Here is a 20,728-nt window from a genome sequence, read left to right as displayed (position 1 = left end):
TGATGTACACTCGTGTGTGTGTGTGTGATAGTGTAGTGATGTACACTCGTGTGTGTGTGTGTGATAGTGTAGTGATGTACACTCGTGTGTGTGATAGTGTAGTGATGTACACTCGTGTGTGTGAAATAGTGTAGTGATGTACACTCGTGTGTGTGTGATGGTGTAGTGATGTACACTCGTGTGTGTGTGTGTGATGGTGTAGTGATGTACACTCGTGTGTGTGTGTGATGGTGTAGTGACGTACACTCGTGTGTGTGTGTGTGTGATAGTGTAGTGATGTACACTCGTGTGTGTGATAGTGTAGTGATGTACACTCGTGTGTGTGTGATAGTGTAGTGATGTACACTCGTGTGTGTGTGTGATAGTGTAGTGACGTACACTCGTGTGTGTGTGTGATAGTGTAGTGATGTTCACTCGTGTGTGTGTGTGTGTGATAGTGTAGTGATGTACACTCGTGTGTGTGTGTGTGTGATAGTGTAGTGATGTACACTCGTGTGTGTGATAGTGTAGTGATGTACACTCGTGTGTGTGATGGTGTAGTGATGAACACTCGTGTGTGTGTGTGATAGTGTAGTGATGTTCACTCGTGTGTGTGTGTGTGTGATAGTGTAGTGATGTACACTCGTGTGTGTGTGATAGTGTAGTGATGTACACTCGTGTGTGTGTGTGTGATAGTGTAGTGATGTACACTCGTGTGTGTGTGTGATAGTGTAGTGATGTACACTCGTGTGTGTGTGTGTGATAGTGTAGTGATGTACACTCGTGTGTGTGTGTGTGATAGTGTAGTGATGTACACTCGTGTGTGTGTGTGTGTGATAGTGTAGTGATGTTCACTCGTGTGTGTGATGGTGTAGTGATGAACACTCGTGTGTGTGATGGTGTAGTGATGAACACTCGTGTGTGTGTGTGTGTGATAGTGTAGTGATGTACACTCGTGTGTGTGTGTGTGATAGTGTAGTGATGTACTGTACACTCGTGTGTGTGTGTGTGATAGTGTAGTGATGTACTGTACACTCGTGTGTGTGTGTGATAGTGTAGTGATGTACACTCGTGTGTGTGTGTGATAGTGTAGTGATGTACACTCGTGTGTGTGATAGTGTAGTGATGTACACTCGTGTGTGTGATAGTGTAGTGATGAACACTCGTGTGTGTGATGGTGTAGTGATGAACACTCGTGTGTGTGTGTGATGGTGTAGTGATGTACACTCGCGTGTGTGTGATGGTGTAGTGATGTACACTTGTGTGTGTGATAGTGTAGTGATGTACACTCGTGTGTGTGTGTGATAGTGTAGTGATGTACACTCGTGTGTGTGTGTGATAGTGTAGTGATGTACACCCGTGTGTGTGTGTGATAGTGTAGTGATGTACACTTGTGTGTGTGATAGTGTAGTGATGTACACTTGTGTGTGTGATAGTGTAGTGATGTACACACTGTGTGTGTGATAGTGTAGTGATGTACACTCGTGTGTGTGTGTGATAGTGTAGTGATGTACACTCGTGTGTGTGTGAGTGTAGTGATGTACACTCGTGTGTGTGTGAGTGTAGTGATGTACACTCGTGTGTGTGTGTGTGTGATAGTGTAGTGATGTACACTCGTGTGTGTGTGTGTGTGTGATAGTGTAGTGATGTACACTCGTGTGTGTGTGTGATAGTTTAGTGATGTACAATCGTGTGTGTGATAGTGTAGTGATGTACACTCGTGTGTGTGTGTGATAGTGTAGTGATGTACACTCGTGTGATGGTGTAGTGATGTACACTCGTGTGTGTGTGATAGTGTAGTGATTTACACTCGTGTGTGTGTGTGATATTGTAGTGATGTACACTCGTGTGTGTGTGTGTGATAGTGTAGTGATGTACACTCGTGTGTGTGATAGTGTAGTGATGTACACTCGTGTGTGTGTGTGATATTGTAGTGATGTACACTCGTGTGTGTGTGATAGTGTAGTGATGTACACTCGTGTGTGTGTGTGTGTGATAGTGTAGTGATGCACACTCGTGTGTGTGTGTGTGATAGTGTAGTGATGTACACTCGTGTGTGTGTGTGTGTGATAGTGTAGTGATGTACACTCGTGTGTGTGTGTGATAGTGTAGTGATGTACACTCGTGTGTGCGTGTGATAGTGTAGTGATGTACACTGTGTGTGCGTGTGATAGTGTAGTGATGTACACTCGTGTGTGTATGTGATAGTGTAGTGATGTACACTCGTGTGTGTATGTGATAGTGTAGTGATGTACACTGTGTGTGTGTGTGATAGTGTAGTGATGTACACTCGTGTGTGTGTGATAGTGTAGTGATGTACACTCGTGTGTGTGTGTGATAGTGTAGTGATGTACACTCGTGTGTGTGTGTGATAGTGTAGTGATGTACACTCGTGTGTGTGTGTGATAGTGTAGTGATGTACACTCGTGTGTGCGTGTGATAGTGTAGTGATGTACACTCGTGTGTGTGTGATAGTGTAGTGATGGACACTCGTGTGTGTGTGTGTGTGATAGTGTAGTGATGTACACTCGTGTGTGTGTGTGATAGTGTAGTGATGTATTCTCGTGTGTGTGTGTGTGATAGTGTAGTGATGTACACTCGTGTGTGTGTGTGATAGTGTAGTGATGTATACTCGTGTGTGTGATAGTGTAGTGATGTACACTCGTGTGTGTGTGATAGTGTAGTGATGTATACTCGTGTGTGTGATAGTGTAGTGATGTACACTCGTGTGTGTGTGTGATAGTGTAGTGATGTACACTCGTGTGTGTGTGATAGTGTAGTGATGTACACTCGTGTGTGTGTGTGATAGTGTAGTGATGTACACTCGTGCGTGTGTGATAGTGTAGTGATGTACACTCGTGTGTGTGTGTGATAGTGTGGTGATGTACACTCGTGTGTGTGTGTGTGTGTGATAGTGTAGTGATGTACACTCGTGTGTGTGATGGTGATAGTGTAGTGATGTACACTCTTGTGTGTGTGATGGTGATAGTGTAGTGATGTACACTCGTGTGTGTGTGATAGTGTAGTGATGTACACTCGTGTGTGTGTGTGTGTGATAGTGTAGTGATGTACACTCGTGTGTGTGTGTGTGATAGTGTAGTGATGTACACTCGTGTGTGTGTGTGTGATAGTGTAGTGATGTACACTCGTGTGTGTGTGTGATAGTGTAGTGATGTACACTCGTGTGTGTGATAGTGTAGTGATGTACACTCGTGTGTGTGTGATAGTGTAGTGATGTACACTCGTGTGTGTGTAATAGTGTAGTGATGTACACTCGTGTGTGTGTGATGGTGTAGTGATGTACACTCGTGTGTGTGTGTGTGTGATAGTGTAGTGATGTACACTCGTGTGTGTGTGTGTGTGTGATAGTGTAGTGATGCACACTCGTGTGTGTGTGTGTGATAGTGTAGTGATGTACACTCGTGTGTGTGTGTGTGTGATAGTGTAGTGATGTACACTCGTGTGTGTGTGTGATAGTGTAGTGATGTACACTCGTGTGTGCGTGTGATAGTGTAGTGATGTACACTGTGTGTGCGTGTGATAGTGTAGTGATGTACACTCGTGTGTGTATGTGATAGTGTAGTGATGTACACTCGTGTGTGTATGTGATAGTGTAGTGATGTACACTGTGTGTGTGTGTGATAGTGTAGTGATGTACACTCGTGTGTGTGTGATAGTGTAGTGATGTACACTCGTGTGTGTGTGTGATAGTGTAGTGATGTACACTCGTGTGTGTGTGTGATAGTGTAGTGATGTACACTCGTGTGTGTGTGTGATAGTGTAGTGATGTACACTCGTGTGTGCGTGTGATAGTGTAGTGATGTACACTCGTGTGTGTGTGATAGTGTAGTGATGGACACTCGTGTGTGTGTGTGTGTGATAGTGTAGTGATGTACACTCGTGTGTGTGTGTGTGATAGTGTAGTGATGTATTCTTGTGTGTGTGTGTGTGTGATAGTGTAGTGATGTACACTCGTGTGTGTGTGTGATAGTGTAGTGATGTATACTCGTGTGTGTGATAGTGTAGTGATGTACACTCGTGTGTGTGTGATAGTGTAGTGATGTATACTCGTGTGTGTGATAGTGTAGTGATGTACACTCGTGTGTGTGTGTGATAGTGTAGTGATGTACACTCGTGTGTGTGTGATAGTGTAGTGATGTACACTCGTGTGTGTGTGTGATAGTGTAGTGATGTACACTCGTGCGTGTGTGATAGTGTAGTGATGTACACTCGTGTGTGTGTGTGATAGTGTGGTGATGTACACTCGTGTGTGTGTGTGTGTGTGATAGTGTAGTGATGTACACTCGTGTGTGTGTGATGGTGATAGTGTAGTGATGTACACTCTTGTGTGTGTGATGGTGATAGTGTAGTGATGTACACTCGTGTGTGTGTGATAGTGTAGTGATGTACACTCGTGTGTGTGTGTGTGTGATAGTGTAGTGATGTACACTCGTGTGTGTGTGTGTGATAGTGTAGTGATGTACACTCGTGTGTGTGTGTGTGATAGTGTAGTGATGTACACTCGTGTGTGTGTGTGATAGTGTAGTGATGTACACTCGTGTGTGTGATAGTGTAGTGATGTACACTCGTGTGTGTGTGATAGTGTAGTGATGTACACTCGTGTGTGTGTAATAGTGTAGTGATGTACACTCGTGTGTGTGTGTGATAGTGTAGTGATGTACACTCGTGTGTGTGTGATAGTGTAGTGATGTACACTCGTGTGTGTGTGATAGTGTAGTGATGTACACTCGTGTGTGTGTGTGATAGTGTAGTGATGTACACTCGTGCGTGTGTGATAGTGTAGTGATGTACACTCGTGTGTGTGTGTGATAGTGTGGTGATGTACACTCGTGTGTGTGTGTGTGTGTGATAGTGTAGTGATGTACACTCGTGTGTGTGATGGTGATAGTGTAGTGATGTACACTCTTGTGTGTGTGATGGTGATAGTGTAGTGATGTACACTCGTGTGTGTGTGATAGTGTAGTGATGTACACTCGTGTGTGTGTGTGTGTGTGATAGTGTAGTGATGTACACTCGTGTGTGTGTGTGTGATAGTGTAGTGATGTACACTCGTGTGTGTGTGTGTGATAGTGTAGTGATGTACACTCGTGTGTGTGTGTGATAGTGTAGTGATGTACACTCGTGTGTGTGATAGTGTAGTGATGTACACTCGTGTGTGTGTGATAGTGTAGTGATGTACACTCGTGTGTGTGTAATAGTGTAGTGATGTACACTCGTGTGTGTGTGATGGTGTAGTGATGTACACTCGTGTGTGTGTGTGTGTGATAGTGTAGTGATGTACACTCGTGTGTGTGTGTGTGTGATAGTGTAGTGATGTACACTCGTGTGTGTGTGTGTGTGATAGTGTAGTGATGTACACTCGTGTGTGTGATAGTGTAGTGATGTACACTCGTGTGTGTGTAATAGTGTAGTGATGTACACTCGTGTGTGTGTGATGGTGTAGTGATGTACACTCGTGTGTGTGTGTGTGATAGTGTAGTGATGTACACTCGTGTGTGTGTGTGATGGTGTAGTGACGTACACTCGTGTGTGTGTGTGTGATAGTGTAGTGATGTACACTCGTGTGTGTGATAGTGTAGTGATGTACACTCGTGTGTGTGTGATAGTGTAGTGACGTACACTCGTGTGTGTGTGTGATAGTGTAGTGATGTACACTCGTGTGTGTGTGTGTGATAGTGTAGTGATGTACACTCGTGTGTGTGATAGTGTAGTGATGTACACTCGTGTGTGTGTGATAGTGTAGTGATGTACACTCGTGTGTGTGATAGTGTAGTGATGTACACTCTGTGTGTGTGTGTGTGATATTGTAGTGATGTACACTTGTGTGTGTGATAGTGTAGTGATGTACACTCGTGTGTGTGTGTGTGTGTGATGGTGTAGTGATGTACACTCGTGTGTGCATTTATTTTAATTTATGTATGCATTTTAGTAATACGTTAAGTCTAATTCTTATTTTATACAACCCCATTAATGTATATTATGCCATATTAAATATAATTTCTTATACTCTGGAAGGGATTATTTTCTTTTCCTTTATTTCTTATAGGAAAAATTCGTTTGGTATACGTCATTTTTGGTATAAGTCCTACCTTCTGGAACGAATTAACGACGCATACCGAGGTACCACTGTAAACTGAATTACTGGAAAGTTCTTGAATGTTCTAGAAGTTACTACAAGTTACTACTCAGCACTGAATCTATCTGGAATTCCCATTGAAAATTTGTAAATTTCAAAATATCACTGTCTTGGTCACAAAAGCAAAGTTTGTGGTGAGTAATAGCCATTTTGTGTACATTTGAGGCATAAGCAATTATAAAATAACACTTACTACCCAGGGACAATTTTTATTTATTACACAGTGTAATGAATCTTAATAATATCAGCCACAGCCTGTTTGTGTCAAAGACTCAGTGCCGTTGATGCTGAGAACTTCAGACTTTAACACAGAACCCTAAGAATCCTAACTGTGTCTGAGTCTGTATCACGCTGCCTCAAGCACTAATAATGAATCCTAAGAATATCAGCCATAGTGTCTCTGTGTAAAACACTCACACGCAGAATAGCAACAGCATCCTCACTCAATTATACACACGTGTAGGGTTAATATAGCTCATGTAATACTCCTTTACACTCGTGTGTGTGCTGTATGTGAGCGTAGAGGTATTGCAATACATGGGCAATAGCAATGTATCTGTTTGCACAGTGATACATGTGGTCAGCCACAGCGATAGCCCAGTCTGGCTCTGTGAGCCTCAGGTATTAGCATTGAACCCCAATAATCCTTAAGATGCCTTAGTAGGGATATAGCAGCCTCAAGCACATTATGAATGAACAATGAGAATCCTTAGGTTGCCTTAGTCTGGATATGAGCCTACATCATTAACAATGAAATCCTGCGCATCACTACGGTGATGTAGTCTGGCTCGAGTCTGATGATGACATCCATTACAGAGAAGACTTATACTCGTAGGTTCATCTGCTACAATGGTTACTTTGGCCAACAGCATCCTTACGGATAATACACGCGTGTAATATCAATGGAACTTATGTAATAGTGAAATACACTCGTGTGTGTGCTATATATTATTGTCTAATGAATACATTACAGTCGTAAAGTTGATGTTTGCACGTGCAGTGTAGTGATAGACAAGGTCGACCAAGATTATGCCTTAGTCTCGCTCTGTGAGCCTCAGCCATTAACTGGGGAACCTAAGAATCCTAAAAATGCCTTAGTTTGACTGAGTATCAGGCTGTGGACATGAAGCCTAAACATCTTCAACGTGTCTTAGTCTGGATGTATGATCCTTGGGCATGAACAATCAACCCTAAGTTTATATAATCCATAATAGAGGTTTTTTGGGGTTAGATTGCGTAAATATATAAATGTGTCGTTAAAACCCGCCACCACCCGACACAGACAACTAGTAAGGGTTGTCACGTAAACAGAACGTGCCAATTCGTCACTAGTACAGCACGCCGGTGTGTTGGAGAGCCAAGCCACAACATTATTGAAATTTATATTGATGTAGTTATAAAATCTATTTCACCATATGAATTCTGCAGGCCGATTTTGTGTCCGCAGTGCTGATGCTTACAGAACGTACCCGGTACTCGTTTAAGATAAGGGTTCATCTGGGAGAGGCTCAGAATTGGTTCTGAATCAACTCACCATTGATGATAGCCATGGCCGTGAGTCACGTGTAGGTGACCATGTTTGTAGCTCAGTGCTCAGAGCATCCCATCATCATTGCACATCCGTACTCACTCTCGCTCATCTACACATACGTATACAAACAGACGCAATTACAAGACCCCCCGTATAGCCCAAACAGGCTGTAGGGGCAAGAATTGTTAGCGAGTGACACTTCAAGGCCGGTATGGAACATGAGGGGGTGGGTGGCCAGCACCACGTAAGGCCGCCTTTGTCTCCCTAGTGGCAGTTTTTACACACTACACCAGGTAGTCATTTGATGCCGAGTCGACCTAGGGGAGGCTCATGACCGGTTCAGAAAATTGTCACTGGTGTTGGCTGTGAACGGGAATCGAATTTGTGTTGCCAGGTTCATATTGTAGCACGTTAACCACTATGCCACCGCTCCGCAACGTACACACAAGACACAATTAGACGCACAATAACACACACGCACAGGTGGTAAGAGTCCGTGGAACTCACACATGAATGCCAGCAGGTTGACCACAGCTCCGTGCAGGGCGCTGATCGTGGCGATGTCTTTTTTGCTGAGAGATGTGGGTGGATCTCCCTTCTGAGCGTCTCTCCTGTGAGACAAAAACCAGCAGTGACACACAGCATCATTACACACAGCATAATCACACACAGCATCAGCATACACAGTATCATACTACACATAATCACATACAACATCATCACCCACCATCATCACACATACCATCATCACACATGGCATTATCACACATGGCATTATCACACACGGCATCACAAACGGCAACATCGTGCACAGCATCACAGGACACAGCATCACACAACCCTCGTCTTACACAGCATCATGCCACACATCAGCACACAACATAACACAGCATCATCACACATCATCAGCATCACACATACTCATCATTACTCAGCCCATGTTCCACACAAGGCATCACCCCGTGTGTTAATCTGTGCAAGTTCATAGTCCATACCGGTTTGTCTCTTTCAGGTGAACCTGCAGGAGTCAGACACAGGGGGCGTGAGTCAGTTCACCTCCAGCCACGTTAACCACATGGTGATTGGTAGACGCGATGAGGCTGCACTCAGACATTCGCGTGGCCTAGTGTTGTTGTCTGTAATCAAGACAAAGCCATGGATGCATTAGGACTCAATGATTCTCATCAGTAAGGTGTCGCCTCTAAAACTGTTGCCACTCGGTACCTGATGTCATGGCAAGAGGCGTCCGTGGCACTTGACATCGAGTTGCAGTGATTGTGAACCAACAATCAAAATAATGATCCACTGCGAGCGTGAATTACAACCAGAGCGTGGTGTTACCAGAGTCCATAATTTAGCAGGGTGAACATTTGTTGAGGCAAGCAATCTCGGGATTTGTTTCAACTTTCAAAGACTCATCAGCAGTGAATGCTGAAATATAACTGCTTCTGGCTTTCCTGATGTTAAAAACCCTTCCGTGTTCAGCATTACTAATGGTTGGTATACATTTGGTAAAATGAAAAATTTAAATGTAGTGTCAAGTGGCCCCAATCTGATGTACATTACAGGATGATGCGGTTACGATTTGTAATGCCAATGTCTGCATATATTACCAACCAATTAACTCGAGGAATTTGTGTGTTAATAGTTTTTTTTTTATTTGGAAAATTTAGCGCTAGTTTATATTTGTATTACAATATACAAATCCAAGTTGGTGAACTTGACTCTACATTTACTTTCAGAACCCATGGGCTATATGCTGTCTTGACAATGGAAGTGGCGTTATCCTGTTTTGTGTTGCAACACATCTGCCAAGTTTACCAACGTAATGAACACGCGAACTGGGGCACTTGCCCTGGCTCCGTGAGCGCTCTACCTGCAGGAACGTGAGTGAGTCCCTCTCCTCCTGCAGAGTGCGCAGGCGCGTGGCTGCTGCCTGGAGCTCGCTGATCTCGCGCTCGTAATGAGCGATGTTCTCCTCGATCCGGGACAGCAGCTCGCGCCCCTTCACGTCCACGCGATCCAGAGCTGCCCTCTCGTCCTCATCCAGCGTCACCCTCATACGGGTGAACTCGCCTGAGATGCGAGCCTTGGTCTGGACCATGGAATCCTGCAAGGGGCATGCAGTGGATTATATAAATTAATATTCCATGCTGTTAAGACAAAAGCCAAATTGTTTTCCGGTTACTCCAAACCTATTTTTCCCTGCCTTCACGTTATGTCTTTAGACTCACATCCCATTGAACAGGTCGATAACTTTAGGTATTTAGGTGCTATCTTGCCCTTCAATTTGATCATATCGTTTAATAAACAAAATCTTCTATATAAATAAACACATTGTCTCACCTCGGCTCCATCTTCATATAGTCCAAGCCGCCATCCTCCCCATCTTTGACTCCTGTGAAATCATCGACTGCCTCGCCTCTTGTTCCATTATACCACCTGGCCGCCCACTTTGACCTTGATGCCTCCATATCAACACATTATTGCAACCTCTGTATCACCTCCAATTTATCTCCCCTGGATATGTTTAGAGACCACCACAGGGCTGTCTTCATCCTAATATTCCTTTAAAACAAATCCGCCAAGTATGTAAGCACCTCCTAACTCTGCAAATTCCCAGTCGCAACCTCAACAAGTACCTCCCTGTTCTCTCTAAAATTACCAGAAATTAAAACTAGGTTTTGCGACGCGTCCTTCCACGCTGCTGTTACTACCCCACGTTACTGGCGTGTCCTTGCCTCAGCCTAGGCTGGGCTCCCTCCCCAGCCTCCAACACGATTAGAGGGCTGCGTAATGATTGAGATATGAACCAGTGCTGGACTCTACCTTCACAAACCTGCACTGACCCACGCAACTAAGTATGGCCAACTAGCCTCAATGATCAACACGATGTTGTGGAACCTTCGTCCAGAAGTGTATTGTTGAGGATCTGTAAATTATTTACCAAAACAGATAGGCACATGTTCTTGGTCCTTTCGGTAAAGATAAGCACATGATTCACCTTCTGCATAGATTCATCATTAAAAGTATTTTGTACACAATCTATTTGCCCCATGGCGTTTTGGGACTGAATTATTTTATCAGTACTGGCAGACCTCGCTAAATGCTCAGTATGCTTCCTGAAGTGAGTGCTTATCGAATAAGCGCAAAAATGGGCCATTATACTGTTGTATATATCAGGATGTGTTCCCGTCAGCGTTATTGCTTTCGGATGACCAATATATGAGGGCTTCATTGGAGTATAGGTAAAAGCACCAAAAATACAGATGGTAAACATTTAATGAATAAAAAATAATTATAATAACCATATTAAGTATGACATGCTGTGCATAATACTGTACTCCTGCTACCATGGCAGCAGTGGGAGACGAGGGTGGAGCAGCTGCTGCACTCCCAGTCTGGGGTCATTCTCAGAGAAGAGCTCCAGGACCTCTGTGAACTTAGCAGTGCCCTCAGTCTACATTTCTGTGACGAGGTATCTTTTAGATGGAGCCTGGAACTCTATCCTGGTCGAGTGAGTTCTCACCTCGCTAACATAAAAAAAATGGATTGTTATAATTTTTTTATAAAAATCGTGATAATAGAATCATGGGGGGTGGGGTCTGGTTGGCTCAGCGTGCGTCACTCTCATTGGCTGAGCGAATGATTAGGGGTGGGTACGTTTCCTAAGCCAGCACTGCTGCGTGTTCCCACTCGTAAGGGCTTAATACGAGACTAGCTGTACCTGGTGAAACATTCACTGATCTAGCAGATCTTAATTAAACATTCACGCGTTTTTGTTACTCATATTTTTCAACAAAGATTGATATAAATACACAATTGCCATATTCTGGGTTTTTTTCCGACACTAGATTAAGTGAATCACACGATATGACTCTTGATCGAGCTAGATATAATTGTATACTCTTTGGTTTTTTCGGTAAAGTCACGTAGGTAAAAAATCAAATAAAAATAAATTAAATCACGACGTTTCGGAGGCAACACAAGCTTCCGTCTTCAGGTGGCAACGTCACAGCAAAATTACTGTATCACTTCACTTGATACAGTAATTTTGCTGTGACGGTGCCACCTGAAGACGGAAGCTTGTGTTGCCTCTGAAACATCGTGATTTAATTTATTTTTATTTAATTTTTTACCTACGTGACTTTATCGACAAAACCAAAGAGTATGGACCCTTTCAGTCACGAAAACTTCAAATCTAGAAAAGATATAATTGTCCTTGACTAAAAACAGACTTAGGTAAGTTAATGCATTTTTCATCAAACGTTTGACATTGTGACTTATTGATTGTAAATAGAAAAAGCCAATCGTATGGGGAATTGTTAGCGTATGAAACTGAATGTTAAATTAATATCTAATAGAATAAGTACCCTGTCGGAGGTTGCTCCATCGATAATTTTTGCTTCGATTATGCAAGTTTGTATTTGAGTAAAAGTAAGTCTTGTACCATTAAGTAGTCCTCACAATGACATTAGGTTTCTAAGGAGCATGATAACGGCTCCTACTTTAAGTTTCAGTTCATGAGAAGGCATTCCGGTTGGAGTAAGACTTTAACAATTCTTCCGGGATTGCAAGTTGATCAGCAGTATCATCACTCACAATAGTATCCACGCACTAGAAAAGCACTCAGCTCCATTGTTGAGATAAAAAAAGTCTGCATTTGTAACATTCAGTATTGCGCTTCATTTAAGCTGTTCAGGAGTAATCGTAGAAAAGTAAATGTCACCGTATAGTTGCACAAATGTATCTTGATTTTCTGGATAGCAGTGTGAGTGTAATGTTGCTGTATCGTCTGTTTTTCCATCAACAACGTCCAGGAGCTATTCCACAAGTTCCGTTTCACTTTCCAGAGCTCGCAAATTCTGTTTCAGCTTCAGCACCTGTAATTCTCCCCAGAAACGATGCTTCTTTATACAAGAGGTCGTGATCCACGTAAAGTAACCAGTAGGACTTGCCTCCAAATTGTTTACATTTAACTGTTCGATAACCCAATAAGCTATCAACAGCCTGGCATACGTGTGTGCTTCATCCCAGACAATTAGTTTCGATTGGAATATATTTGTGGCTTCGTGTTTGGCTTTATATTGCAAGTCAATGTTGCAGTTATTTTCAAAGGGATTTTAGAGACTGAATGAGCAGATCAGCCTCCAGCTAATAGTTTTGCTGGTATTCCTGTTGACGTAACTGGTGTTGCTATATCCCCTTTACCTCTAATAGTAGAGTGACATAGTGCTGACTCTTGTACAGCAGCTGCAACTGTAGGTGGGCCGTTAGCACACACGCCATTGAGCATATATGTGTAGGACTTGAGTTATAGCGCGCCACACATTCTCTTCCACTGTTGCTATGCGAGCGAGCAGAGTACAGTGGGGGGTATGTGAGGACAGGGTTGTTGTTGTGGGATTAGGTGAGGGGGTCGTTAAGTGTTGAGACAGGTGTTCGGGGTAGCCGGGGGGACACAGGCCAGCGATTGGCTAAGAGGGTAATTGGGTATTAGCTGGCATCGCGCTGGCGGCAAAAACAAGGTCACGTGAGACCGGGGGCCAGGGGGCGAGTAATAAGCGGGGGGTTGAGATAATTAATGGGGATTAATTGGTATGGGGATATAAACCACAACGCGACAGCGAGAGGGGGTCTTCTGGTCGGCGTCTTGGATGGAGCTGCAGCGACGGTGCCCGGGGAATCGCAGAGCAGGCGGTGACGGTAGTAGAGCAGAGAAAGAGTGGGTTAGCAGCGACAGACGGAGTGGAGATAGAGAGACAGTGATAGCGAGAACGCAGTGTGCGAACAGGGGTAGCCATGCATCTGAAGGATGCAGTGTAGAATAGCAGTAGAGTCGACAGATCTAGCGAGAGAGAGACGCGGAGGAGACGCGGCGCGGCGAGAGAGAGACGCGGAGGAGACGCGGCGCGGCGAGAGAGAGACGCGGAGAGACGCGGAGCGGAGTGAGGGCACGGAGTGACGCGGAGCGGAGTGAGGGCACGGAGAGACGCGGAGCGGTGGCGCGGCGGAGGTGGACTCTTAAGCGGAAAATAAAGAGAACAGAAAGACAGCCGAGTACGAGTCCTACATATGCGCGTGTGCCGGTAGGGTGGAGGAACTGGGGCAAGGGTCACGGTAGACCTCGTGGGGAAGCCCCAAGAATGATTCAGACGCTGTCGCCTCGACAGACCTGGTTTTCACCGTGAGGACGGCTGCTTGCGTTGTGGCCGAAACGTCGTGAGAATTATTTTATTATGTTTTATTTTATTATTTTATTACTTCCCTTCTACGTGACTTTACCGAAAGAACCAAGAAGATGAATCCCTGCAGTCACGAAAGCTTTAAATCGAAATTTAAACTGAACATCATAAGAACATGTGTGTTCAGTACAGCTTTGTATGCTTGCGAGACTTAGACATTAACAAATACTGACAGACATAAGATATTGGTACTCGAAATGTATTGCTATAGAAGGATACTGCATCTAAGCTGAACCCAAAGAGTGACCAACGTAGAAGTAAGAAAAATATGGCACACAGAAGAAGACCTGATGATGCAGCAATGATAAGGAAACTGGCACTACACATATGTAGTATGGAAAACAACAGGCAAATGAAAACTATGTTGTTGTTCAGAAATATGGAAGGAACCGGAAAGAGAGTTAGACCTCACAGATAATGGATTGACATTAAAGATTGGTACCAGAAAGATGTGGCACTACTAGAGTATATTGACAAGACAGAGAGAGGAAAGTGGAAACCAATGACGACATTGGCAGTAGACACTACGGGCTATCTGCCCATGGATCGTCATGATGATGTTCACCAGGTAGGGCAGTGGTGGTGTGGTGGTCATCAAACTGTGTGGTGAGTCATTTATGAATGGGTACTGGGCTGTCTTCACCAACCCACATTGACCAGCATGGTAATGTATTGTTAAGCAATCTGCTAGCATGAAGGTTGTGGCAAGGCCTCAATGTTACACTGGTTTAACAAAGGGTATAATTTATCCATAAGAGTTCTTTGTAATACATGTGTAGTGTAATAATGCCGGCTGGTGGACAGCGGCGGAAACTGAGGTGGACAAACAGTACACACGCCGATGAGGGTGTGCACGGTGTGTTGGCAGAGAGGAGGAACTCCGGCAAGGGTCATGGAGGACCCCATCTGGACGCCCCTGGAACCTGCTAGCAGGTTTGAGAAGGGAGGTGCGGTCAGGGCGGAGCCAGGCCGCTCTGGGAGCATAAAAGGAGCCGAAAGCGGGGTCTCGGGGCTGCCGGTTCTGGGAGTGGACTTGTCTCGTTGTTGCTGTCAATTCGTTGCCGTCATCACTGCCGTCTTCACTAGATATTGCGCTGCTAAAAGTTGTTGGCTCAGTCGGCATGGTCAGTGTTTGACCGTTAGTGTTGTGTACAGGGTAGGCTAAGCAACTGTGGAGAGTGTGTGGACAAAACTGTGGAAGTTGATAAACAAAAGGTGCCTCCTACGAACCTTGTCTCCGAATCATTGAAACTACAAATGCACAATGTACATACATGATATATATCTTGTGTGTTGATTAACTGTGAATAACCCAACCAATAGTAGATATCAATTGTAATTTATATAAATACACGAACCCCTCCCCCATCCCCTGGTCTCCGAACCTGATTGGCTCACAAGTGATGACATCGCATTTATTTCTTTATTTAAGAACAATTCTCGCTGTGGCCTGATGAAGCTGGTTGCTATTACCGGTGAAATGTCACTCAAATTGTAAATGTTGTGGGTTTCCTCTCCAACACACCGGTTTGCTGAACTAGTAATATCTAATTGGCATGTTTTGTTTATGTGACAAACCTTACAAATTGGCTGTGTTGGGTGGTGGTGGGTTTAATGACACATTCATATTGTCACGATCTAACTCCAAAAAAAACTCTAATTTGGATAATAATAGTCGCATAAGCCTAAGTGTTAACCTGGTGTAAATTATTATTACCATCACAAGGTGACTTGATGGAGGATATAAATCAATCTTTAGCAGGCCGGGGTGTAGCAATGCTCATGACACATTGCCAGGCAACTCTGTCCTGGGTTACACACCATGCGGAGTGCAGGCCGCCTAGATTACAATGCCTGAGATCGGCCTCAATCGTGCGCGTTCAGGTCAGCCTCGGCCTGCCCCTGGGCCACCTCCAATCCTGAGTAAGGCCATCAATGATTGCACACAGTGCTCTGGTGGGATGATCCAATGCGTCAGCCCTGCAATGTGTTCACAGAGCCAGATCCTCCTGGCTGTGACTGCTTCAGACAGCAACTGGCATGCTGTTCATCGATGGACTCCGGTATTTGAGATACATTCCCAGAGTGAATGTGAAGTCTCCGTCACAAGCAACACTGGTCAAAGGCGTCCAGTTCTCTATATGAGGATACGCCCTATTCTAGTTCATATATTTAGTTAGAATGTAAATCCATGCAGTTGATAACAAATAGGCTCAAACCCATTCCTTGCAGAAATGTTAAAAGTATACGCAATTGCATCATTATCGGATGCCTTATACCAGGAGTGGGGAACATTTTTTCTGCCAAGGGCCATTGGACATTTATAACATCATTCGCCGGCCATGCAAAAGTATCAACTTAAAGATTATCCCGTTATATTTGGTCAACACATTTAATTAACTCACCCCTAATGTGATGGCTGGAACTGCCAAATGATTTCGCGAGTTTTATGCGGCCCGCGGGCCGGACGTTCCCCACCCCTGCCTTATATGCACAACACCAAGATTCAGTCATTAATACATCACAATGAATGCAAACTGAAATGCAAGTAAAACAAGTTTTAACATTCCATTACGTATGAATTGTCTATTGTATACTTGGGTGTGTGATGAAATAGTTTTCCCTGCGTTCCCTGTCATATATCTTCAAGTCAACTCTTGTGTTCTAGAATTAAAGAGCTAAGATTTTCTATGAAATTGTATCACAATCTTTACTTCTTTTAAGTGTTAGTTTTTAATCCAATGCACTTTTATATTATCAAACCCATAGAAAGTAATTCAATTTATCCCATATACAACTTTGCAGTGGTACTAAAAATAACTTGTTTGTTATAAACGTTACATTTTAAAATCCACATTCAAGCAGCAATATAAATAATGTATTGCTATTTCCAATGATACTGAAGGCTCACTTGAATCTACGGAGTTGTCCTCATAGAGAGAGTCACAGACTTTACGCAGGGTGGGGGCAACGAGGTCACAGAGCCCAGACGTCGTACCTGCACGTCTTTGCGAGTGGCCTTCATCTGTCCCACAGATGCCTCCGCTTTCTTCCTCTTCTCATCCACCGCTCGCGTCTCTTCTCCGACTCTACTCTGTAAGAGACGAAGTCACCAGAGGAGACTCCACTCCTTGAGCGGCTCCCTCTCAGCCCCACTCCACACAGAGCCCTCCACAGTGACAGCTCTAGAATTGCCCACCAGAAGTGCCACGGAAGTCAGCCTGGACTGACTTAACAGTCTGTAAGCAAGAAGGCACAATGAAGAGAGAATAATAACTTCACGTTTTCTTTAATGCGATGTGGAAGTTGCGAATTTGTCAGCTCGTGTCCAGGTGTTGTAGAGGCCACAGCAGGGACAGGGACATGATCGTTCAACACAATGTCTCTTCACTTCACGAGCAACGTCCAAACACGGCCTTCCTCCAGCACGGCTCACTCAAAAAGCCTCGACCCACCCTCCTCCTCCTGCACTCAAAACTCCTGTCCCTTCCTTTCCCTGCCAACACCGAATGGCTACCTTGAACTGAAGCGATCCCATTCTCACACAGAGGTACTCACCTTCCGTGTCTCATGCTCATCCTCCAGTGTGTCGACATCATGCCCTCTATGTTCTCCGGTAATGGTACAGGCAATGCACACCAGGCTCGCGTCCTGCTTGCAGTAGAATTTGAGCTCCTCTTTGTGCTTCTTGCATCTTCTTTCCTCCAGGCTGACAATGGGAGCTACTAGGACGTGGTCCTTCAACTTGGGGTTAATCATGTGAGGCTTCAGGTGGGACTCACACAGGGACATCTCACACCTGAGGCAGGTCTTCACTGCAGGAGTCTCCCCATCACCACAGCCGTCACAGAAGACAACTCCGGCCATCCTCTTTCCAACTCTGAGCTGGTCCACCAGGTTGGCGAGCGCCACGTTCCTCTTCATCTGGGGCCGCTCAGGGAAGGCCGCTCGGCACTGCGGGCAGCTGAAGCTGCTCGCTCTCTCCCAGACACCGTCCAGACACCGGAGGCAGAACGAGTGTCCGCAGCTCAGCGTGGAGGGGCAGTCAAACGTGCGCAGGCAGATGGGGCAGCTCAGCTCACTGTCTACACAATCACTGGGAGACGCGCTCGCCATGGCCCATGGCTTCACTAGGACTCAGTCGCTCGCCGCGGCTCACAGAGGGAGCTATCGCAGCAGCAGCTGCTCACACAGCGGAGACGAACAAGGAAATGAACTGACTTCACCTGCAGTTAAGTTATAAATACCTCGAGACACGCCCTGGAATGTTCCACACGGCGGCTGGGCTCACCTGTGTAGACGTGACGTTACAGTCACGCACTGTGTAATAGCTAAAACTGACTTTTGTGTTTAGTTTGTTGTCCTTCCCCTGCACTTCCAATCATCACGGTTGGCTACGAACGGTGTGGAAGAAGTCCAACAAACATACATAGCTTTGACCAGTCTCAAGTGATATAATATTTGTACAAACAAAACCCAGCAGCAGCAACCCGGGACACAGCAATAATGGTTTGTCCCACAGGCTGATTGACCGGCTAGGTCAGGCTGTGTGCATTGCACAATGGAACCGCACCTTGTACAAACATTCTGATGTAAAGGTGAACTTGTTTTTTTCCATCTGTGTCTTTATCCATTTTTTTCTTGCAAGGATTTTTTAAAGTTCGCAGTCTGTAATCGTCTTCCACCTTTATCAACTAATATTTTAACTACTGGCTTCATGCATCCTCTGTTCATCTGTCAATCATTTTTTAGTTTTTTTATTCCCACGACACCGTTTTATTCTGGATGGATGGTGTATGTTGAACTTCTTTTTCACCGTACGTAGTCAACCGTGCTAATCGAAGGTGTGTGGGTGTGTGGGTGAGTGGGTGTGTGGGTGAGTATGTATGTTGAACATATTTCGCAGCGTACGTAGCCACTCGTACTAATCTAAGGTGCGAGTGAGTGGGTGGTGGAGTTTGAGTGAGTAAGTGGGGGGGGGGGGGTTATTTGGTGAGAGGGGAGACAGATGGGCAGGAGGATGGCGTGAGGGTGGGCGAGCAGGTGGTGAGGGAGGGCTGGAGGAAGGGTGGCTGGGAGGGCCTGCGGTTGAGTGGTTGGGTCCCTGGGTGGGTGGCCTCACGCATTACAACAGCGAACAGCCTCTGGTTAAACAAACATCGTGGTTCATTTAAGCTTATTATCTGTATGACTTTCACCGTCCATTTTCCTATTATGCGTAAAAAAATCGAGGATTTAAATCTTAATAACCTAACAAATATATATTCATCACCTATTGTTAATGTTAAGATTTTACATCCTGGAATCGCTGAGTTTAGACGATTCTATATAAAAAAAGAATTTTACCAGGTAAGGCCCACTGAGGTTTATAGCTCTTTTCAGAAGCGACCTGGCCACAATTGATAGCTCAACGACGTGGCTTATTACGTGGACATTTCTAGCAGCCAAACACTCTAAACGCACTTTTCTAAGTGTGAAGGGAATAATCGGAGGATCCGGAGAAAAATTCACGCGACTACGGGGAGAGAGACAAGCAAACATATTCTTAGGTTTTTTCGGTCAAGTCAAGCAAACTCCAAGTACATGTACAGGCGTCAGGGTCGGGATCGAACCGACGACCTCCTGTATACCAGGCGAGGTAGTTAACATCTTCCAGCCACCGCGACGAGATGTAAAAAAATCACAGCAGAACAACGAACAAGGAAACGAGCTGACTTCACCTGCAGTAAAAATATAAACACCACAAGACGCGCCCTGGAATGTTGCACGCGCAGCCCGCACTCACCTGTGTAGACGTGGCGTCACATTCACACACACAGTGTCAAGGTTAAAGAGTCGCAATTGTTCTTCTTGGTTCTTTCGGTAAAGTCACGTAGAAGGGAAGTAATAAAATAATAAAAATAAAACATAATAAAACAATTCTCACGACGTTTCGGCTACAACGCAAGCAGCCGTCTTCAGGTGAAGAATGAGACACTGCCAAGCTAGGAGCTTATATATCATATATATCATATATATATCATATATATCATATATATAAGCTCCTAGCTTGGCAGTGTCTCATTCTTCACCTGAAGACGGCTGCTTGCGTTGTAGCCGAAACGTCGTGAGAATTGTTTTATTAGGTTTTATTTTTATTATTTTATTATTTCCCTTCTACGTGACTTTACCGAAAGAACCAAGAAGATGAATCCCTGCAGTCACGAAAGCTTTAAATCGAAATTTTAGTCGCAATTGATATATTTTTACAAAAACCCCACGGTAACCATGAAAACGGTGATGGTTTGTCCTACAGACTGGTTACACCCGCTTGGGTGAGGCTGTGTTTTCCACTGTAAACCTCACCGTGTAAATTCTTATTAAAGATTTAAAATAATAAATAGGCTATCGCGACAAATATTATCCATTAAACGTATTTTTGGATTAGATCGCGTAAATATGAAAGTGTCGTAAAACTCGCCACCACCCGACACAACCAATGAGTAAGGGTTGTCACGTAAACAAAATAATATTTAAAAATATTATATATTTTATAAACACGCTTTAATGAAATGTACCATACTCGGAATGGCAGAACTCGACGACTCCAGGAAGTGACCCCGAAGCTTGCCACAACGTAAGGGACCGTGGTGATTTACAGCAAACGTTAGTTGAGCGTGGACAATTAGACCCAAGCCAAAACAAAACATATAAAAATGTCTTAAAATACTTTTTATATAGAATATAGTATTGTCATCAGTATGACATAAGTATACCAAGTTTGCAGTCGATACCACATTGGGAAGTGGGTTAAAATTGAGTTACAAGATTTGAGGA

At 44.4% G+C, this 20,728-nt stretch overlaps 1 protein-coding gene across 1 annotated transcript in view; it reads right to left on the bottom strand.

Moving 5' to 3' along the window:
* LOC144733223 (E3 ubiquitin-protein ligase TRIM11-like) overlaps positions 1-18,056 on the bottom strand; it is a 34,148-nt gene extending 16,092 nt beyond the window's left edge. Inside the window, exons 1-5 of the mRNA XM_078615018.1 lie at positions 17,471-18,056; positions 16,911-17,006; positions 9,544-9,777; positions 8,663-8,685; positions 8,175-8,278 (exon numbers count right to left, since the gene is read on the bottom strand). Of these exons, the coding sequence (XP_078471144.1) occupies positions 8,175-8,278; positions 8,663-8,685; positions 9,544-9,777; positions 16,911-17,006; positions 17,471-18,028 (1,015 nt within the window). The 5' untranslated portion in view covers positions 18,029-18,056. The remainder of the gene's footprint in view (positions 1-8,174; positions 8,279-8,662; positions 8,686-9,543; positions 9,778-16,910; positions 17,007-17,470) is intronic.
* Positions 18,057-20,728: the final 2,672 nt, after the last annotated feature.

Source organism: Lampetra planeri, chromosome 45, assembly GCF_965212315.1.
Source record: "Lampetra planeri chromosome 45, kcLamPlan1.2.h2, whole genome shotgun sequence".
Classification (NCBI taxonomy): Eukaryota; Metazoa; Chordata; class Hyperoartia; order Petromyzontiformes; family Petromyzontidae; genus Lampetra; species Lampetra planeri.
The sequence above is the reverse complement of the archived record's forward strand: the minus strand, read 5'-3'. Positions and strand labels throughout refer to the sequence as shown.